The sequence below is a fragment of the Mytilus californianus genome, unplaced genomic scaffold, assembly GCF_021869535.1.
Source record: "Mytilus californianus isolate M0D057914Y unplaced genomic scaffold, xbMytCali1.0.p SCAF_3, whole genome shotgun sequence".
Lineage (NCBI taxonomy): Eukaryota > Metazoa > Mollusca > Bivalvia > Mytilida > Mytilidae > Mytilus > Mytilus californianus.
This window is the reverse complement of record NW_026262679.1, coordinates 34,636,309-34,651,540: the sequence shown is the minus strand read 5'-3', so window position 1 is coordinate 34,651,540 and position 15,232 is coordinate 34,636,309. Positions and strand designations below refer to the sequence as shown.

The 15,232-nt window shown below is 32.9% G+C and overlaps 1 protein-coding gene across 3 annotated transcripts; it reads left to right on the top strand.

Moving 5' to 3' along the window:
• The first annotated feature begins 826 nt into the window (after nucleotides 1-826).
• Nucleotides 827-14,611, top strand: LOC127734432 (uncharacterized). 3 transcript variants are annotated; one of them, XM_052244279.1, is made up of 6 exons: nucleotides 827-883; nucleotides 4,318-4,437; nucleotides 6,582-6,811; nucleotides 7,938-8,088; nucleotides 11,437-11,688; nucleotides 13,200-14,611. In XM_052244279.1, exons 2-6 carry the CDS (start codon nucleotides 4,350-4,352, stop codon nucleotides 13,331-13,333), a joined length of 855 nt encoding a protein of 284 aa, XP_052100239.1. In that variant the 5' UTR covers nucleotides 827-883; nucleotides 4,318-4,349; the 3' UTR covers nucleotides 13,334-14,611. The 3 variants fall into 3 exon arrangements, with proteins under 3 accessions (XP_052100239.1, XP_052100237.1, XP_052100238.1); XM_052244277.1 differs by having other exon boundaries at nucleotides 827-932; XM_052244278.1 differs by lacking the exon at nucleotides 827-883 and adding an exon at nucleotides 939-1,035.
• Nucleotides 14,612-15,232: the final 621 nt, after the last annotated feature.

Genomic DNA, 15,232 nt, shown 5'->3' with positions numbered 1-15,232 from the left:
ACCAATGGGTAGAAAATCCCGCACCGAAGGCGTTTTTCAGCTGGTCCCTAAACAAAAATGAATTTTAGTTCAGTGATAATGGACATCATACTAAACTTCGAAACATAACAATATTTCCTAAATTTCGGAACGTAAACATATGATAATTAATTAGTTTAGGTTACAAATTTAGGCAGATAAAAAGAAGGGGGGGGGGGGGTCAATGCATTTGAATAGGGACATATGGTTAAAACCACCCCTTTTATCCTGGGTTGAGAATCCTCTTTTGAAAAATGGCTGGAATCGCCACTCTTTAAAACGTAGCAATTTATAAATTATTTATATTAAGTAGAATTATAAAATCAATGAGTTTTATAATTTGACAACACTCATTGATATTGGAAATACTATACTACAATTAATTTATTTAATACATGGAGTGTTTAGTAAAACTGTCGACCAATCAACACAGAAAGCGAGATATCTAAAATTTGTATACCCTTATAGATTTTCATTATCATACATTAATTTTAAATGCAATTCCAAATAAAATGGCTTTGAGAACCGTGTATTAAGCGCTTATCGTTCATTCGTCAATGAATCATTCACCGTGCGTGTATCGTGCGTGTATCGTGTGTTCATCATTCATCGTGCATCGTGCGTGTATCGTGCGTTCATCATTCATCATTCATTTTTCGTTAATCCTCCGTGTAACGCTCATCGCTCATCGTGCGTGTATCGTGTATCGTGCATTCACCGTGCGTGTATCGTGCATTCACCGTGCGTGTATCGTGCGTGCGTGTATCGTGCGTGTGGTCAGTTTGAATTTTAGAAGGTCTGTATACACAGTTCACATACCAATCAATATAAGCCTTTGATAATCATTATGGATCAATAGTTATAAGTTAGTGTCAGTTTGACATAATATATAATTATACATCATTTCAAGAACAGTAAGTGATTTTGCAAATTATACCAATTTTCAATGTTTTCAATAATTATTTTAGTCATACAATATCAGAAATCGTGTGAGGCGTCGATGTACAGGATTACAAGGTATTATAAACATTTGTTTATTCTAAATTTACTTAAAAAATTTATTCATATGATAAATTGAAAGTGAGGTTATTTAGTATACCATGTTTACGTTCAGGCTACTTAAAGAAAAGCCGGAGACGTTTTTCATATGTTGAAAATAATTACATGCAACCACTAACGTCTAAAGTGCTAGTACATTTATGAATTTTATTAATGTTACATGTTGAATTTGCAATCAAAGAAAATATTTTCAATGCGCATGAATAAAAAGATATGTAAGAAAGAACTGCAATCTAACAGAGGCCAGGGGCGTAGCTAGGCCAACATGATGTGTACTCAATGCCGGGAAGGAAGTCATACGGTGTGGGGTCTGGGGTAAATGGTGCCAAATCCTGCATTCTCGCGATTTCCTGGGACTTTAAATGATGACCACACAGAAATCTGTGCAACTTTTGAAAATAATTAAATTTGAAAAAAAATATTAATTAAAGAAAAACAATCAAGAACTTTTGGCTTAGAAATTTGGGTTTTTTAATGTGTAGTGGGTTGAGCTTGATTTGGTATTAAGTACAATTAAAATATATAGTGCCACCACCATATATATTTTAATTGTTACATAATCAGAAACCTTTAACTTACCAGTACATATACGTTTGAACTTGAGTCCCGAAATCTACAAGGAAAAGCATCAAAATATTTCCAATTTCTTTTTATTAACTTGGCTTCCAAAACGAGAGTCCTATAGTTTTACCAAGCAAGTAAAACAAGCACCACAAATCTCGAAGCATGGAAAATAAGCACTTTTAATCTTATAGCACGTTTTATTACATTAGTGGAACATGTTAAACGAAGCAGCCGTCTTGCACGACCGTAAAATAAAGAATAAAAACACATTGATCGTCAAATAAAAAAAACGGCGAAGACGTTGCACGAAAATTACCCTTTACCACCCCGTTAAACTTAAGTTTGACTGGACTTTAAAAAATCTGTTATGACGACGTATGTAAGACTATACATAACTCACAGGAAAATTATAAGAATGAATCGTTGTCCATGGTCTATTTAGAACGTCATATTTTATTTCATCAGTTATTTTGAAATCTTAAGAAAATATGTCAGGGTAAGGAGGCATAGTAGACGTAACAATAGTGTTCTGACACGCCGAGGACTCAGCCATTTTAATTGTTTGCATCAGCAACATAATCACGATTCTGATTCCATAAATGAAGGTGTCAGATCACCAATTGACTCCCTTCAATTTAGAACGTATGTAAAAGTAGCCTTACTCTGACACAAAATAGTGCTTTTAATGTCATTGTTTATTTAAACTAACCAACAAGTTTGCAGAAATGAAACTTTTGGTGAAAGAGAAATATATTTAGACCATTTTGAGCCAAAATTTACTTGTCTATGAGCTTGCATTAAAAATTGAGGATTAATGCGCTCCATAGTATACTAATTTAAGATTTCCAAAAAAACAGGGGTTATATTTAGTAGTACCTATGTTTCGAAGGTCAGTTTTTTCTTATAAGACTTTAAAGGTAGGTTGAAAATTGGCATGTAAAAAGGTGATACATGTACGATTCAGGATATACCTGGATTTCTATGAAGTTAAACTTAAGGTAAAATATTTAGAAAGCTGTGGAAATTGCAAAATTTGGTTGAACAGATGGGGATTTTTAATTGGTGGTCTGACACCTGAAGAGTGGACTAGTTTCCGGAACGGAATATATCTACAAAGTGACTATTAACATATTTTTATAATAATTTTTAATTTATTTTGTAAATTTAGTTTTATTCTTACTAGATTTACCATTTTTTATTATTGTCAAATTTTCGATGTGTACGCAACTGCGTTTTTGCGTACGGGTTGCTACGCGCCTGGAGGCAAAAAGACAACTAGAATTTAAAATCATAGACAAGAGTCAGTGGCGGATCTAGTTTGTTATTCTCCAAACTTTACACTGTAGAAACTTACTAAAATTACAAGTAACAGTTAATGACATAAAAATACTAATATGTATTTCAGTAATTTTGACACGGACAAAGGAGGGAGTATTTCTCATATATTTTTACCTCAAAATCTCTGGTATAGGATTTTCCTAATTAGACTTCACCCTTTTTAACTCACCTGGCCTAAAAGGCCAAGTGAGCTTTTCTCATCACTTGGTGTCCGTCGTCCGTCGTCGTCGTTAACTTTTACAATAAACTTCTGCTCTGAAACTACTGGACCAAATTTAACCAAACTTGGCCACAATCATCATTGGGGTATGTAGTTTAAAAAATGTGTCAGATGACCCAGCCCGCCAACCGAGATGGCCGTCATGGCTAAAAATAGAACATAGGGGTAAAATGCAGATTGTGGCTTATATCTCTGAAACCAAAGCATTAAGAGCAAATCTGACATAGGATAAAATTGTTCATCAGGTCAATTGAACTTTATTCTTTGAAGACACAACGGGCGTATCATGCGCTCATGGCGCAGCTGTTTATTAGGCGAAGTTCGACAAATAAGCTGTCACTACTGAAAGAAACAAGTATCGTTCTCATTTAATTGATATAATAAATCAACAATTTATTAATTATACTGAACTGCTATTTAAAAACAGAGACATATATACACATGATCGAAAAGATCTAGAGATTCCATATATTAAGAGTTATTTCCCTTTATGTATTCGACATAAGTGAAACGTAATATAGTAACTCATAAACCATAAGTGATAGAGACCTAGGGTCTTTTGATTTGATGTCCTGGGTCCAGAAAAAGAAAATAAATGTGTATATATGTCTCTGTATATATGTCTCTGTTAAAATGATAAAACAAAACAACAGCTAGGTTTTATTTCTATCGTGATATTAAATGTGTTTTGAGTCGTATCTAAATAATGCATTAGCATTATATTCCAACTAAACCATAAATTAAAGTGGTTTGCCATTTAAAGGCAATTTTACAAAAACTAAATAATTCGCGAGTTCATTTCAAAATTTTAATAGCAATGACCCGCTGTTCCTCTCCTACATACGATACATGTATATACAATATATCATGATCATGATAAATAGATATACAGGGGCCATATAAGAACCAAGTTTAATATAATATTTTATGGTGCTGGTTTATGTATTTCAGTAATATGATACTGATTTAAAGTGGTACGACAAGTGTGTCTTGAATCACCATCAAGACCTTCCATTTTGGGAGGCAAAGTGCACGGAGTGATTGAAAGATCGACTGACAAACTAGGCAAGGTGATATAATTCCTTTTGATGACGAAAATATTTTTTTTTATGTTTCAGTGCATAGCTGATGTTTATATAAAAAGAACACCATGGAGTTGAGAACATATCACGTGTACATAATTACTGTCATAATATGCATGATTTTGATTAGAACAGTAACTTGTTATACAGTCGACCGTAAGTACACTGGTGGCGTCTGGTTATGATTTCTTAATTCTAAATTGTTCTATAATTATATTTTGATTTATTATATTAAAATAAACGTAACAGCTTCAATAATATTTGTACTTCATTACTGAACTTTTTTCAGGCATATTACATTATAGATGCTAGTATATTTCTGCACATGTTTTGTACAATAAACTGATTAAAGAGGGTGTGGATGGGGGTTTACAGAATAGAGAATAATGGCCAAAAAATATAAAGAATAGAGAAAAATGGACCAGAAAATAAAGAATAGAGAATAATGAGGTGCTAAAATATAAAGAATAGAGAATAATGGGCAAAAAGTATAAAGAATAGAGAAAAATGACCTAAAAAATTAAAGAATACAGAAATGGAGGACCCCCATCCATACCCTCATTAAACTCCATGTTCGATCAAACTCAAATCATGAAATTGAAAAAAAACCACACACAATGCTATCTATTGAAATTGTGAAATATCTCTCAACTACTAATAGTTTTCAATAAAAAAAGTCCGACCTGATATCATTGGGACTATATTGATTAACAAAATAAAGTTCCTTACTTTCAAATCAGACATGCATTGATCAGAAAGCGTCGTTAAGGATTGTGCGCTTCTAAAATTTTGATTATAAAACACATTAATTAAATATTGTAAACTTGATCAAGGAAATATACAATTCATTGACGTGGTTAAATAAACAAATGAATAAATATGATTTGAATATTAAATATGATATGAAGGCCGATTTCTCATTTTCAAGTTTGTGAACATGTATTTGTTTCCGTATATGTCGAGCATACCTCTCTGTGGTAATTTGTGGACTTTTTTGTGCTTTTTGTCTTTTTTATTTCATTTGTCCTTACCATTTTCTCTTCTTCTTGGACTTTAAATTTCTGTTTCTTCTTGGTATTTTCTTTTCTTTGTGCATGATGGTATAATAATGCAAATCTATTTGTCCGATCGATGCGAAAATAAAAGAGAAATGAATGTAATACTATGACCAACGGTTCACTGTATTTTTCAATAACGGAATTAGCTGAAAGAAAATATGTTTTATTTGAACATCAAAGAAGCTAAGTGATATACTTTAAAGATTCTTAAATATTTTTCAAAATTTACCCTTAAACCAAAATATTATTCAGCGCTACAATTTATTGCTCAAGACAAATTTTTAATAACTGTTGCGAATTTTACATATTTTTGTAAAACGTTAGCATTGATGTGCACCCAAAACAACACCTAACCAATCTGTATAAGAAAGAATATGCTCTTCAAATTCGCAGTTCAATTGGCCTGCCTAACTTTTTTTATTCGAGCGTCACTTATGACTCTTTTGTAGACGTAACGTGCGTCTGGCGTACACACTTTTAATCCTGGTATCTATGATGAGTTTGATTATGCATAGCTTTATCATTGTTTAAATCGTCGTTTTGGTTTTGGAATGTTTATCTATTGGTTTTTCAATAAATGATAAATACTTAACAAATGATATCCAAGATATAGTTTTAAGCCACCTAGAAACATTTACATGTATAGCCTAATGTGATTAAATTCTCACAAATATAGCATGCCTTAGTAAGACATTTATGTATGAGACGCTTTTATGTAGTGAGTTTTAGGAAAGAAACTTTTGAGAATGACACACTGCTACTAATATCACAAGGAAAACTTGTCTTAATTCTTTTCTTCTTTACATTGTCCAAGGTTTATATATTCTAACTCTGTATTCCGACACAGGGCATTGAGTTTACCAATAGCGTTAAAACAGGATTAGAATTAGGAGCCAGGAGGATAATATATGGACAAGACAGACCAAAAGCAACAAGAGAGGTGTTCGGACAAATAATGAATGACGTATATGAAAAGCACACGGTGCTATGTAAAATTATGTCTTTCATGAAGGTCACGACCCCCCATCAGCAAGAAAAACATGGCATAGTGCATTATGCCATAGTGCTATTATAAGTGATTTACAAATGTACTATCTGAAAACTAGTCAATTTTGAATGCTTTATATATTTTCTAACTATCTTCACACTATACACACATACTACAGCAATCAGAATGTCCGTTAAATACAAACAATATCATTCCTTATTTCATCAAATTCTTAGTTCTATCTCTACTTTTAGTATCATTTAATTCCTACAACTGTGATGAATATGCAAGAAGAATACCATTGGATAAAGAATACAGTTTAACTTGGTTAGGAAAAACTGATCCCAAAATATGTACTTTTAACTTCACTGGTGGCGATAACGGAGAAATATTCTCAAATTTTAAAGTTTGTTTTGAGACTGAACAATATGACTTACCAACATATGATGTAGAATTAGTCGTTTCCAATGGTACCGATCGATGGGTAAGTAGACTTGTTTTTTAAAATGTATACAATTGTGTATATTATTGATGGAATGCTTAATCAAGTAAAATGAAGAGTTTACATCATAAATATTATCCTTCTTGTGAAATAGTTCAACTCTAAAGACACAGATCGATTACTTTGAACACATCTGTCAGTTAAAAGAAGGAAAACGTATTGTACTTTTGATGATTAAGTGTAGATATAATTGATAGTACAATTTGCAAACAAATACCCTATATACCATGTTTAATGTTCAGCAGAAAGTTTGGAACTGGTGAAGGAAGACCTTTGAATGTCTTGTCTTTAGAAATAGAGTGAACCTCCGATTTTTGTAAATTGTCAAAGTAATGGACACTTGGTTTCTTAGTGTTGAGTACCTAAAGTACATATGGTACCAACGTGCCCTATTGTATATACCGGTATGGAAACACGGACACCTTATTCTGTCTCCGAGCCTATCATTTTTGCTTTAAATTTTAAATATCGCGTTTGGCGAAGAAGCAGATGCCAATTTTTGAAAATGTGGACTGGCCAAATAGAAGCCGCAGATATGGTTATATTCCATTTCATGTGACAACAATTATGCGACAGACGTCTTGAGCAATGAATCATTATGATCTAAACACTAGTTAAATGAATGAAAGAAAGAGTTATGTGTCAAGGAGATAGCAATCTAAAGACAAAAAAAATCAATGAAAATTCAAGCATTTTCATAAGGAAATATACAAAATCAGTGTATTGGTTTAAGTTTCTCTTTGATGATTTTTAACAAAGTCATGCGTTATAATAGACAAATGATTCTTTTGACAATAGTTTTACATATAAATGCATTCATTATGCCCAAGTACAATATAAGGGGTATTGTGTTTTCCGGTCTGTGTGTCCATCCGTCCGTTTGTCCGTCTGTTAGTCTCTCAATGTAATATACAATCAGTTGTGGTCACTAAAACAGGAAACTTTTACATAGTTATGTGTATTATGGTGTGAACGTATGAAAATATATGATCCTAATTTCACAGATCACTAAACATGGAAATGTGATATTAAAAGTGGGACATGGTGTCGTATGGGATACATGTTCTTGTTTATATTTAATCTTATGTTTATATGTTATATAATACAGGTTTACGATAGTTCAGATCCAAGCATTGAAAGCAAATGTATTAACAAAGCTAAGGATATGATGTTTAAGCTTGTCATATTAAAGAATTATCAGGAGTCGACGTGGAATCTGAAATTGAAAATAACATCACAAACATTTGTAGACCCAAAAGGTATGTTCATACTGTGGTTGAAAATCAATTGGACCCATAATATACACTAGACAGGTTATATTGATATTCTTAACTGTATTAACATAATCATGAAACATTGTAAATGTATGGTCCTAGGTCAGTGTATTTGTTTCATTCACAGAACCAATTGTTGACAGTTGATGAAACTTCAAATGTTTGCGAAATTTAATATGAAAACTCTTATATATATGTAATACTCCCAAACGTGTCCTTCCCCCCAAACGTGTCCGATTCCCCCAAACGTGTCTATTCCCCCCAAACGTGTCCGTAATATTCAATGTTGCCCAAACGTGTCCGATTTCATAACCCCCCAAACGTGTCCGACAATTGTTATTCGCCAAAACGTGTCTATTGTTAAACGCCAGAACGTCTCACGTCTTTTAGCGCTAATAAACGTATGTCCTAAATGACATCAATAACGTTTACGGCTATGATGGGGGACACAGTTGATGAAGTGGTCATTTATTATCATTAGATTGTTCAATGCCGGTTGTTAATGATGATCATAATTTCAAATTTAATCTGTAACATATGAATTAACTTTTTACTGAAATTGTTTATTTTTCAGTTACAAGTATTTCATGCTCATTTAGAGCAAACATACACATAATTTTAGTACAGTTCAAATCGTTTACTAAGTGAACTATTTTGTACTAATAAACTCCGATGATGCCTTTTATATTAATCCGAATATTGCACGGTGGGCTTTCAGCAGAATTGACTTTCTTTTTTTCAACAGTTCTTGTATTTTAAAAGCTCTTCATAGATCATAAACTGGTTATCAGATTTTTTAATAAATTTTAGGTTTCGAGCATTACTAAAGACACACGAACAATAGACATAACGTCCAGTGCCAAATATTTCATGCATTATTTGAACGACATCATGTTAACCATAAATACTGTAGATAGGTTTTATTATCATACCGGGAATTTAGGATTAGGCCTAAATTTTTACGGTTATTCGGGATTAACACTAGTTGGGATTTTATTCTAAAAAATGTATTTCTATTTTTTAATGAAATAGTCAAATGAGTATACGTTAATGAAAAAGCAATAACCAAATAACCTACGTATTTATAATATGGACACGAATGATAGTTCCAGTAAAAAAAAAAAAAATGGAGATTGATATGGACATGTTTGGGGGATTGGGCACGTTTGGGTGTTTATTAAAAAATGGACACGTTTGGGCGTTTATACAAATGACACGCTTTGGCGCCCTTTTACATTAAGACTTGTTTTGCAGTTCAGTGACGTCATGTGGACACGTTTGGGGGAATCGGACACGTTTGGGGGGAAGGACACGTTTCTGAGTGTTACATATATATATATATATATATATATAAAAAGATGTGGTATGAGTGCCAATGAGACAACTCTCCATCCAAGTCACAATTTATAAAAGTAATATACATGTATCCCAGTGAACTTGAAACTAAGGATACTATAGATACAAGAAGGACTGCTTCATACCTTAATCTTTTCCTCAATATTGACACAGATGGACTACTTCACACTAAAATCTATGACAAACGGGATGATTCCAACTTCCCAATAATCAATTTCCCATTTCTCTGCAGTTACATACCCTCTGCTCCGTCGTATGGTGTTTACATATCTCAATTGATACGTTAAGCTCGTGCATGTTCACACTATACGGACTTCATATACAGGAGTGTTCTCCTTACGCAGAAACTACCCCAACAAAGTTATGAGGATGAAAGATTAAAAATTGACACACCGTAAATTTTATGGACACCATCACGAATTGGTTGATTTATACGATGTGTCTGTGTCTAAATTAACTAATGACATTTTTACCATGTTTTAGATTGTGGTTTAATATCTATGTCGTCTGTCTGCTAAGTACCGAACGTGACCTATTCCCGAATATGACTGTTTTGCCGAGTGTGAATTTGCATTGCTATACGATGTGTCTCGGTATTTTATGCATCCAACATTCATGTATTTATTTATGATGTTTCTGCTGTGGTTTCGGTTGGATAATGTGTTATATGTCTTATCGTTTTGTAGTCCAAATAATTATGAAATTGCCTTTCAATAACGTCATTATCGTGATAATTGTTTGGCTATTGTGAAAATAATTGTATGAATTTCAAGATTATATATTCGTTACAAAAATACGTCACTGTTTTTGATGTCCTGTGCGGTCTGTTGTTAATGGAAGATGTTCGTTGTTATTCTGCGGTTTACATGTTGTATCGACTATTATATTATTTATTTGTGCGTTCTCTGTGATGAGTGTTCTTGCGTGTGTGTGTGTGTATATGTGTGCTGTATTTTTGTCACGTAGTGTTGTCATTTTAACGATATTTGTTAACATTGCCATATAGGCGGGAGGTTTGGCTAGCCATAAAACCAGGTTCAACCCACCATTTTTACTTGAAATGTCCTGTACCAAGTCAGGAATATGGCAGTTGTTATCAAATAGTTAGTTTCTATGTATGTTGGCGTTTGTTTTTGTTGCACTTCAGTGTTTCTGTTGTTCCTTTGTTTTCCTCTTATAGTTGATGTGTTCCCTCGGTTTTAGTTTGTTACCCGGATTTGTTTTCTCTCAATCGATTTATGACTTTTGAACAGCGGTATACTACTGTTGCCTTTATTTATAATTTTAAACTACTACAAACTAAAAACAATTTCCACATGTTTACCACTACCATCAGCCGCACACGTGCTATTGAGAACAACTTTTATACAGCATTGCAAACTGCAATAGGTTTTGCATATTTCATATAGCGCTATACGGAAACATCAGAAATCATCTTACATTGGTTTTTATGTGTTATTTTCATTGTATTTCAAAACAAAAATATATATCCGTAGTAGTCCTTACAGTATGTTTTTTTATGAAGCGCTATCTTGTAGCTTATTTACATGCAGATGGAGGTTATGCATTTTTGTCGGTAAAAATTGATGTTATGTGTTAAATCCTTAACTTTAGTATCATTTCACTATTGTGTTAATTGCTTGAAAATAAAGTTTTTACAGTGGTTTTACTTGTTTTCAGGCTTGCTGTAAACATTTTTGAATCTTTTCTCTCTGCAGATTTTTATATATTCATTTTAAAATACATAGACATTTCTGCACACTAGAAACTAATATTTTGGCTTCGCAACGGGAAAAATCTTGTCAAACGGGTGGAATATTTTACCCAACAAAATGCAGGAATTAATTGGGTACAATGTTTTACGCCATCCATATTTGTCGCGTTCTAAATTTGTACATCGAAATTAAATTTTCCTATTTAGATAGTTGTTTTGGTATTTCTACCTGTTAAAATTGAAATCTTTATATTTGATTATAGTTGCAGAAATTTTGGACCAAATAATAAGTGTTATTGAAGATATTGTTCCACTGGCAATTGGTGTGGTTGTTGTGTTCTGTATACTCAGCAATAAACGTGCACGGCAGCAATGTTGTTCTGTTATAACAAGTGTTATAGACAAAATTACGGGAAGCAATTCAAGGCGGAGACGTGACCCAGAAGTAAGGAGAAACTCAGAACATTCTGTTTGTTTACATGTAGAAGAACCACAACAAAGTTATAACGCAAGCGGTGAGTTATATTATTAAGGAACATGATTCTCTGTAAGCATTATAGGATATAGAATATCATGGGCACTGATATTTCAGACTTAAATTGTATTTTCAGTTTGCAATATATGTTGTATATCTAACCCAATCTTATTAGAATACAGATCCTGTGTCCAAGCATTGCCTTGCATTGTATTTTAATCAGATTGTATCTAACCTCGTAAGAAAGAAAATAAATCATTTGTGCAAAATGTATGATGTTGACATGGAATTTCCAGCAAATGGCCACATATCCCACGGTCTTGCTTGGACAAAAATGTCAAATACCGAAATCGGTGGAATGTCAATATATTATATTTTATTTTAAACAAATTATATGTATTCCAAGATATTGATTAAACATGATTGATAATAGATTAGCACTACAGAAAAGATTGCTTTTCAGTTTGCAAGAAATTATTTTAATGAAGAGCAATATAAAAACCTATGAGATACCAAGAGAACAAGTAAAACCCGTAAGACAAAGAAATAAGACACCATCATAGCTACGAAATAGCACAAAAAGACAAAATAAAAGTCAGCAGTGATTATACACAAAATAGAAAAACACGAATCCCAAAACAAACGGTTATGAACTCAAGTGTTCAGGAAGTGTAATCAGTTTCTGCTCCACTAGTGAAACCCACATCATCAAATTCATAAACCATCGTTTGTGTAAATATCCGTAACCATTAAACTTGACCGTGAACGTTGGAAATGTTCACAAGGTTTTCCAGGACTAAAGATAAACGAGGCTGTTAACCGGAAGAAACACCACAAACATCGAAAATTATAATGCACGAATTGCAACACTGAAAACTATAGCTTAAGCAACACAAACCTTTTTAAAACAATACTAGGAAAAAGTAAAATAACAAAAATACCGAACTCATAGGAAAATTTAAAACGGAAAGTTCCTTATCAAATGGCAAAATTAAAAGATCAAACGAATGGAAAACAACTGTCATATTCCTGACTTGGTACAGGCATTTCCTTATGAGGAAAATGGAGGATTAATCCTGGTTTTATAGCTAGCTAAACCTCTCACTCGTATGACAGTCGCATAAAATTCATTATATTGACAACAATATGTGAGCAAAACAAACAGACATAAGGAGTGAACTGACGTGCTCCGGGAGGAGAAGCAATTCCTTTACCAATGTTAGCACCCATGTGCTGTATATGCCAAGTCAAGTCGCATATTCGATGGTTCACGATTGAGAGAAAAAAACATGACTGAGGAATAAACATCAGCCAACTTAAGACAAGATATATAGTTATCTTTCCCGTCAAGCTACAAAACTCTTATAAATTCAGTTTCATTATACAAAACTCTTATATTTTCAGTTTCATTATATTAAAAAGTTCAAAATGTATAACAATTAAACTGCGAACACTGACATTCACATGCTAAAAAAAAAGATCAGCAAACATTTTAATATTCTTATATGTATGTGTGTTATGTTTTAATAAAAAAAATATTTATTTTAACAGAGACAGTAAGTTTACAAAACATTCCTTTAGAGCCAGATGGGTCAGCTATACCTCAGTCAGACAGTACTTTACCTGATGCACCACCGCCTAGTTACGATGAAGTTGTCAAAAATCCAAATAATGACATTAGATAATAAAACCTCTGTAAACCGTTGATATTCTGTACATATATTACAAATTATACTTTAAAGTCACCAGTAAAACCTTTTCCCTACAGAATAAGCTATGGTCTACCTTAAAGAAGTCACCGACCCCAGTTCTTAATTAACCCACAAAAACTTAGAAACGAATTTGCTGAAAATTTAATTTGAAAACAGGAATTTATGTCTTATACATGATAAGTGAAATCTGCAGCATGTTAATTCCACTGTAGCTATTTTACGTGTTCAGTGGTGATTCGATTTTTGACGTTTTGTTTTACAGTAACTTTGATGTGACGGTGCGTGTCCCTTGTCAAAAATTAATTTACCAACCAGTATTAAATCTACCAGCTTAATTCAGATGAACATATGAATATTCAACGTAAGGTTTCAAATACTTTTTTTTTAAGTATAAGATATTGGGTGATCAATAATCTGATAATAGTTTGATGTTACTAAGGGCTGTTCCAAAAACAACTATACCCCCCCCCCCACCCCCCCCCCCCCCCAACCATGGAAATGGAAATGACCAGAACCCATATAATCAAGAAAAAAAACCATCCATATATATATATATATATATATATATATATATATATATATATATTATTTTCTTGTTACAATTTGCATATATCAGTAGACATGTGAACCCACCATCTACATATTACACTTTTTTCCAACACACCTCCGTCGTTCATTTACTTTCAAATACGACAACCCACATTACAAACATTGCCTTCCTGGGAGGGGGCACATTATTTTCTGGAACAGCTTTAAGATCTGTGAACTGTGTAACAATAGAAATACAACCCCTACATTTTTGTTTGGGGACCAGCTAAAGCCCCCCTCAGGGTGCGGGATTTTCTCGCTGTGTTGAAGACCCATTGGTGGCCTTACGCTATTTTCTGCTCTTTGGTCGAGTTGTTGCCTCTTTGACACATTCCCCGTTTCCATTCTCAATTTGATGTATTTTCCTTTTGATAAAACAATTTGAACCCACAGATTTTTTTATTCTACCAATCGTTCTAAGATTTTGAAGACTTCTGACATCACTACAAAGCATTTCTATCGACACTCAGTATAATCAATCAAAATATCGTTTATCAAAATCAATAGATATAGAATACTTCTATATAATTCCAGTCTAATATTCTATAAGCATTATATTTGCTCATCATTGTGGAAAAAATACAAAAACTATGAAATCAATATTTTAGTATGTTGAATTGTTCCATGCAATAAACTTATTTAAAATAAAGAAGTCGTTCCTTTTATTGTGTTATTTATGAGTGTTTGAATTCATCAACATCACAAATTATACCAGTAACAAATGTCAGTCTCTGAACCCGAAAGGTATGGTTTGAGACTGAAACATTCATAATAAAATTTAAAAGTTCATGCATTAGAAAATAACTGTCTGGTTTTGTTCTACTGTAACAGTTGTCTCTGCTTCTTCTACCAGTTGACAATAATAATCTATTATAGCATAGACGCAATATTTCAATTGACTATTTTCATATTACCGACTTTTGACTCCGGAGTTTGAATTTTTTCGACAGGTCACCTTCTGCGTAGTAGGACATCCTGGTACTCAGTCAAGTAAGAGCAACCTAAAGAAGTTAAATCAGGCTTACGATCGGTATAATTTAGGGGGAAAATTAACTGTTAAAATTATGTTTTATATACACGGCAAAGTCATCGGAAAACAGTAAACTTTACCCCCAAAATGCACCGATTATATGTCTTATTTTACGTCTTTTGGTTGCTACTACTTGACCGGGTACCAGGATGTCATACCACAGATTAGGTAACCTGTCGAAAAATGTAAGTATATTGAGAAACTCGGTTTTTTTGTCTTGTCTTTTTTATTATATGTTATGCATATGTTATTTC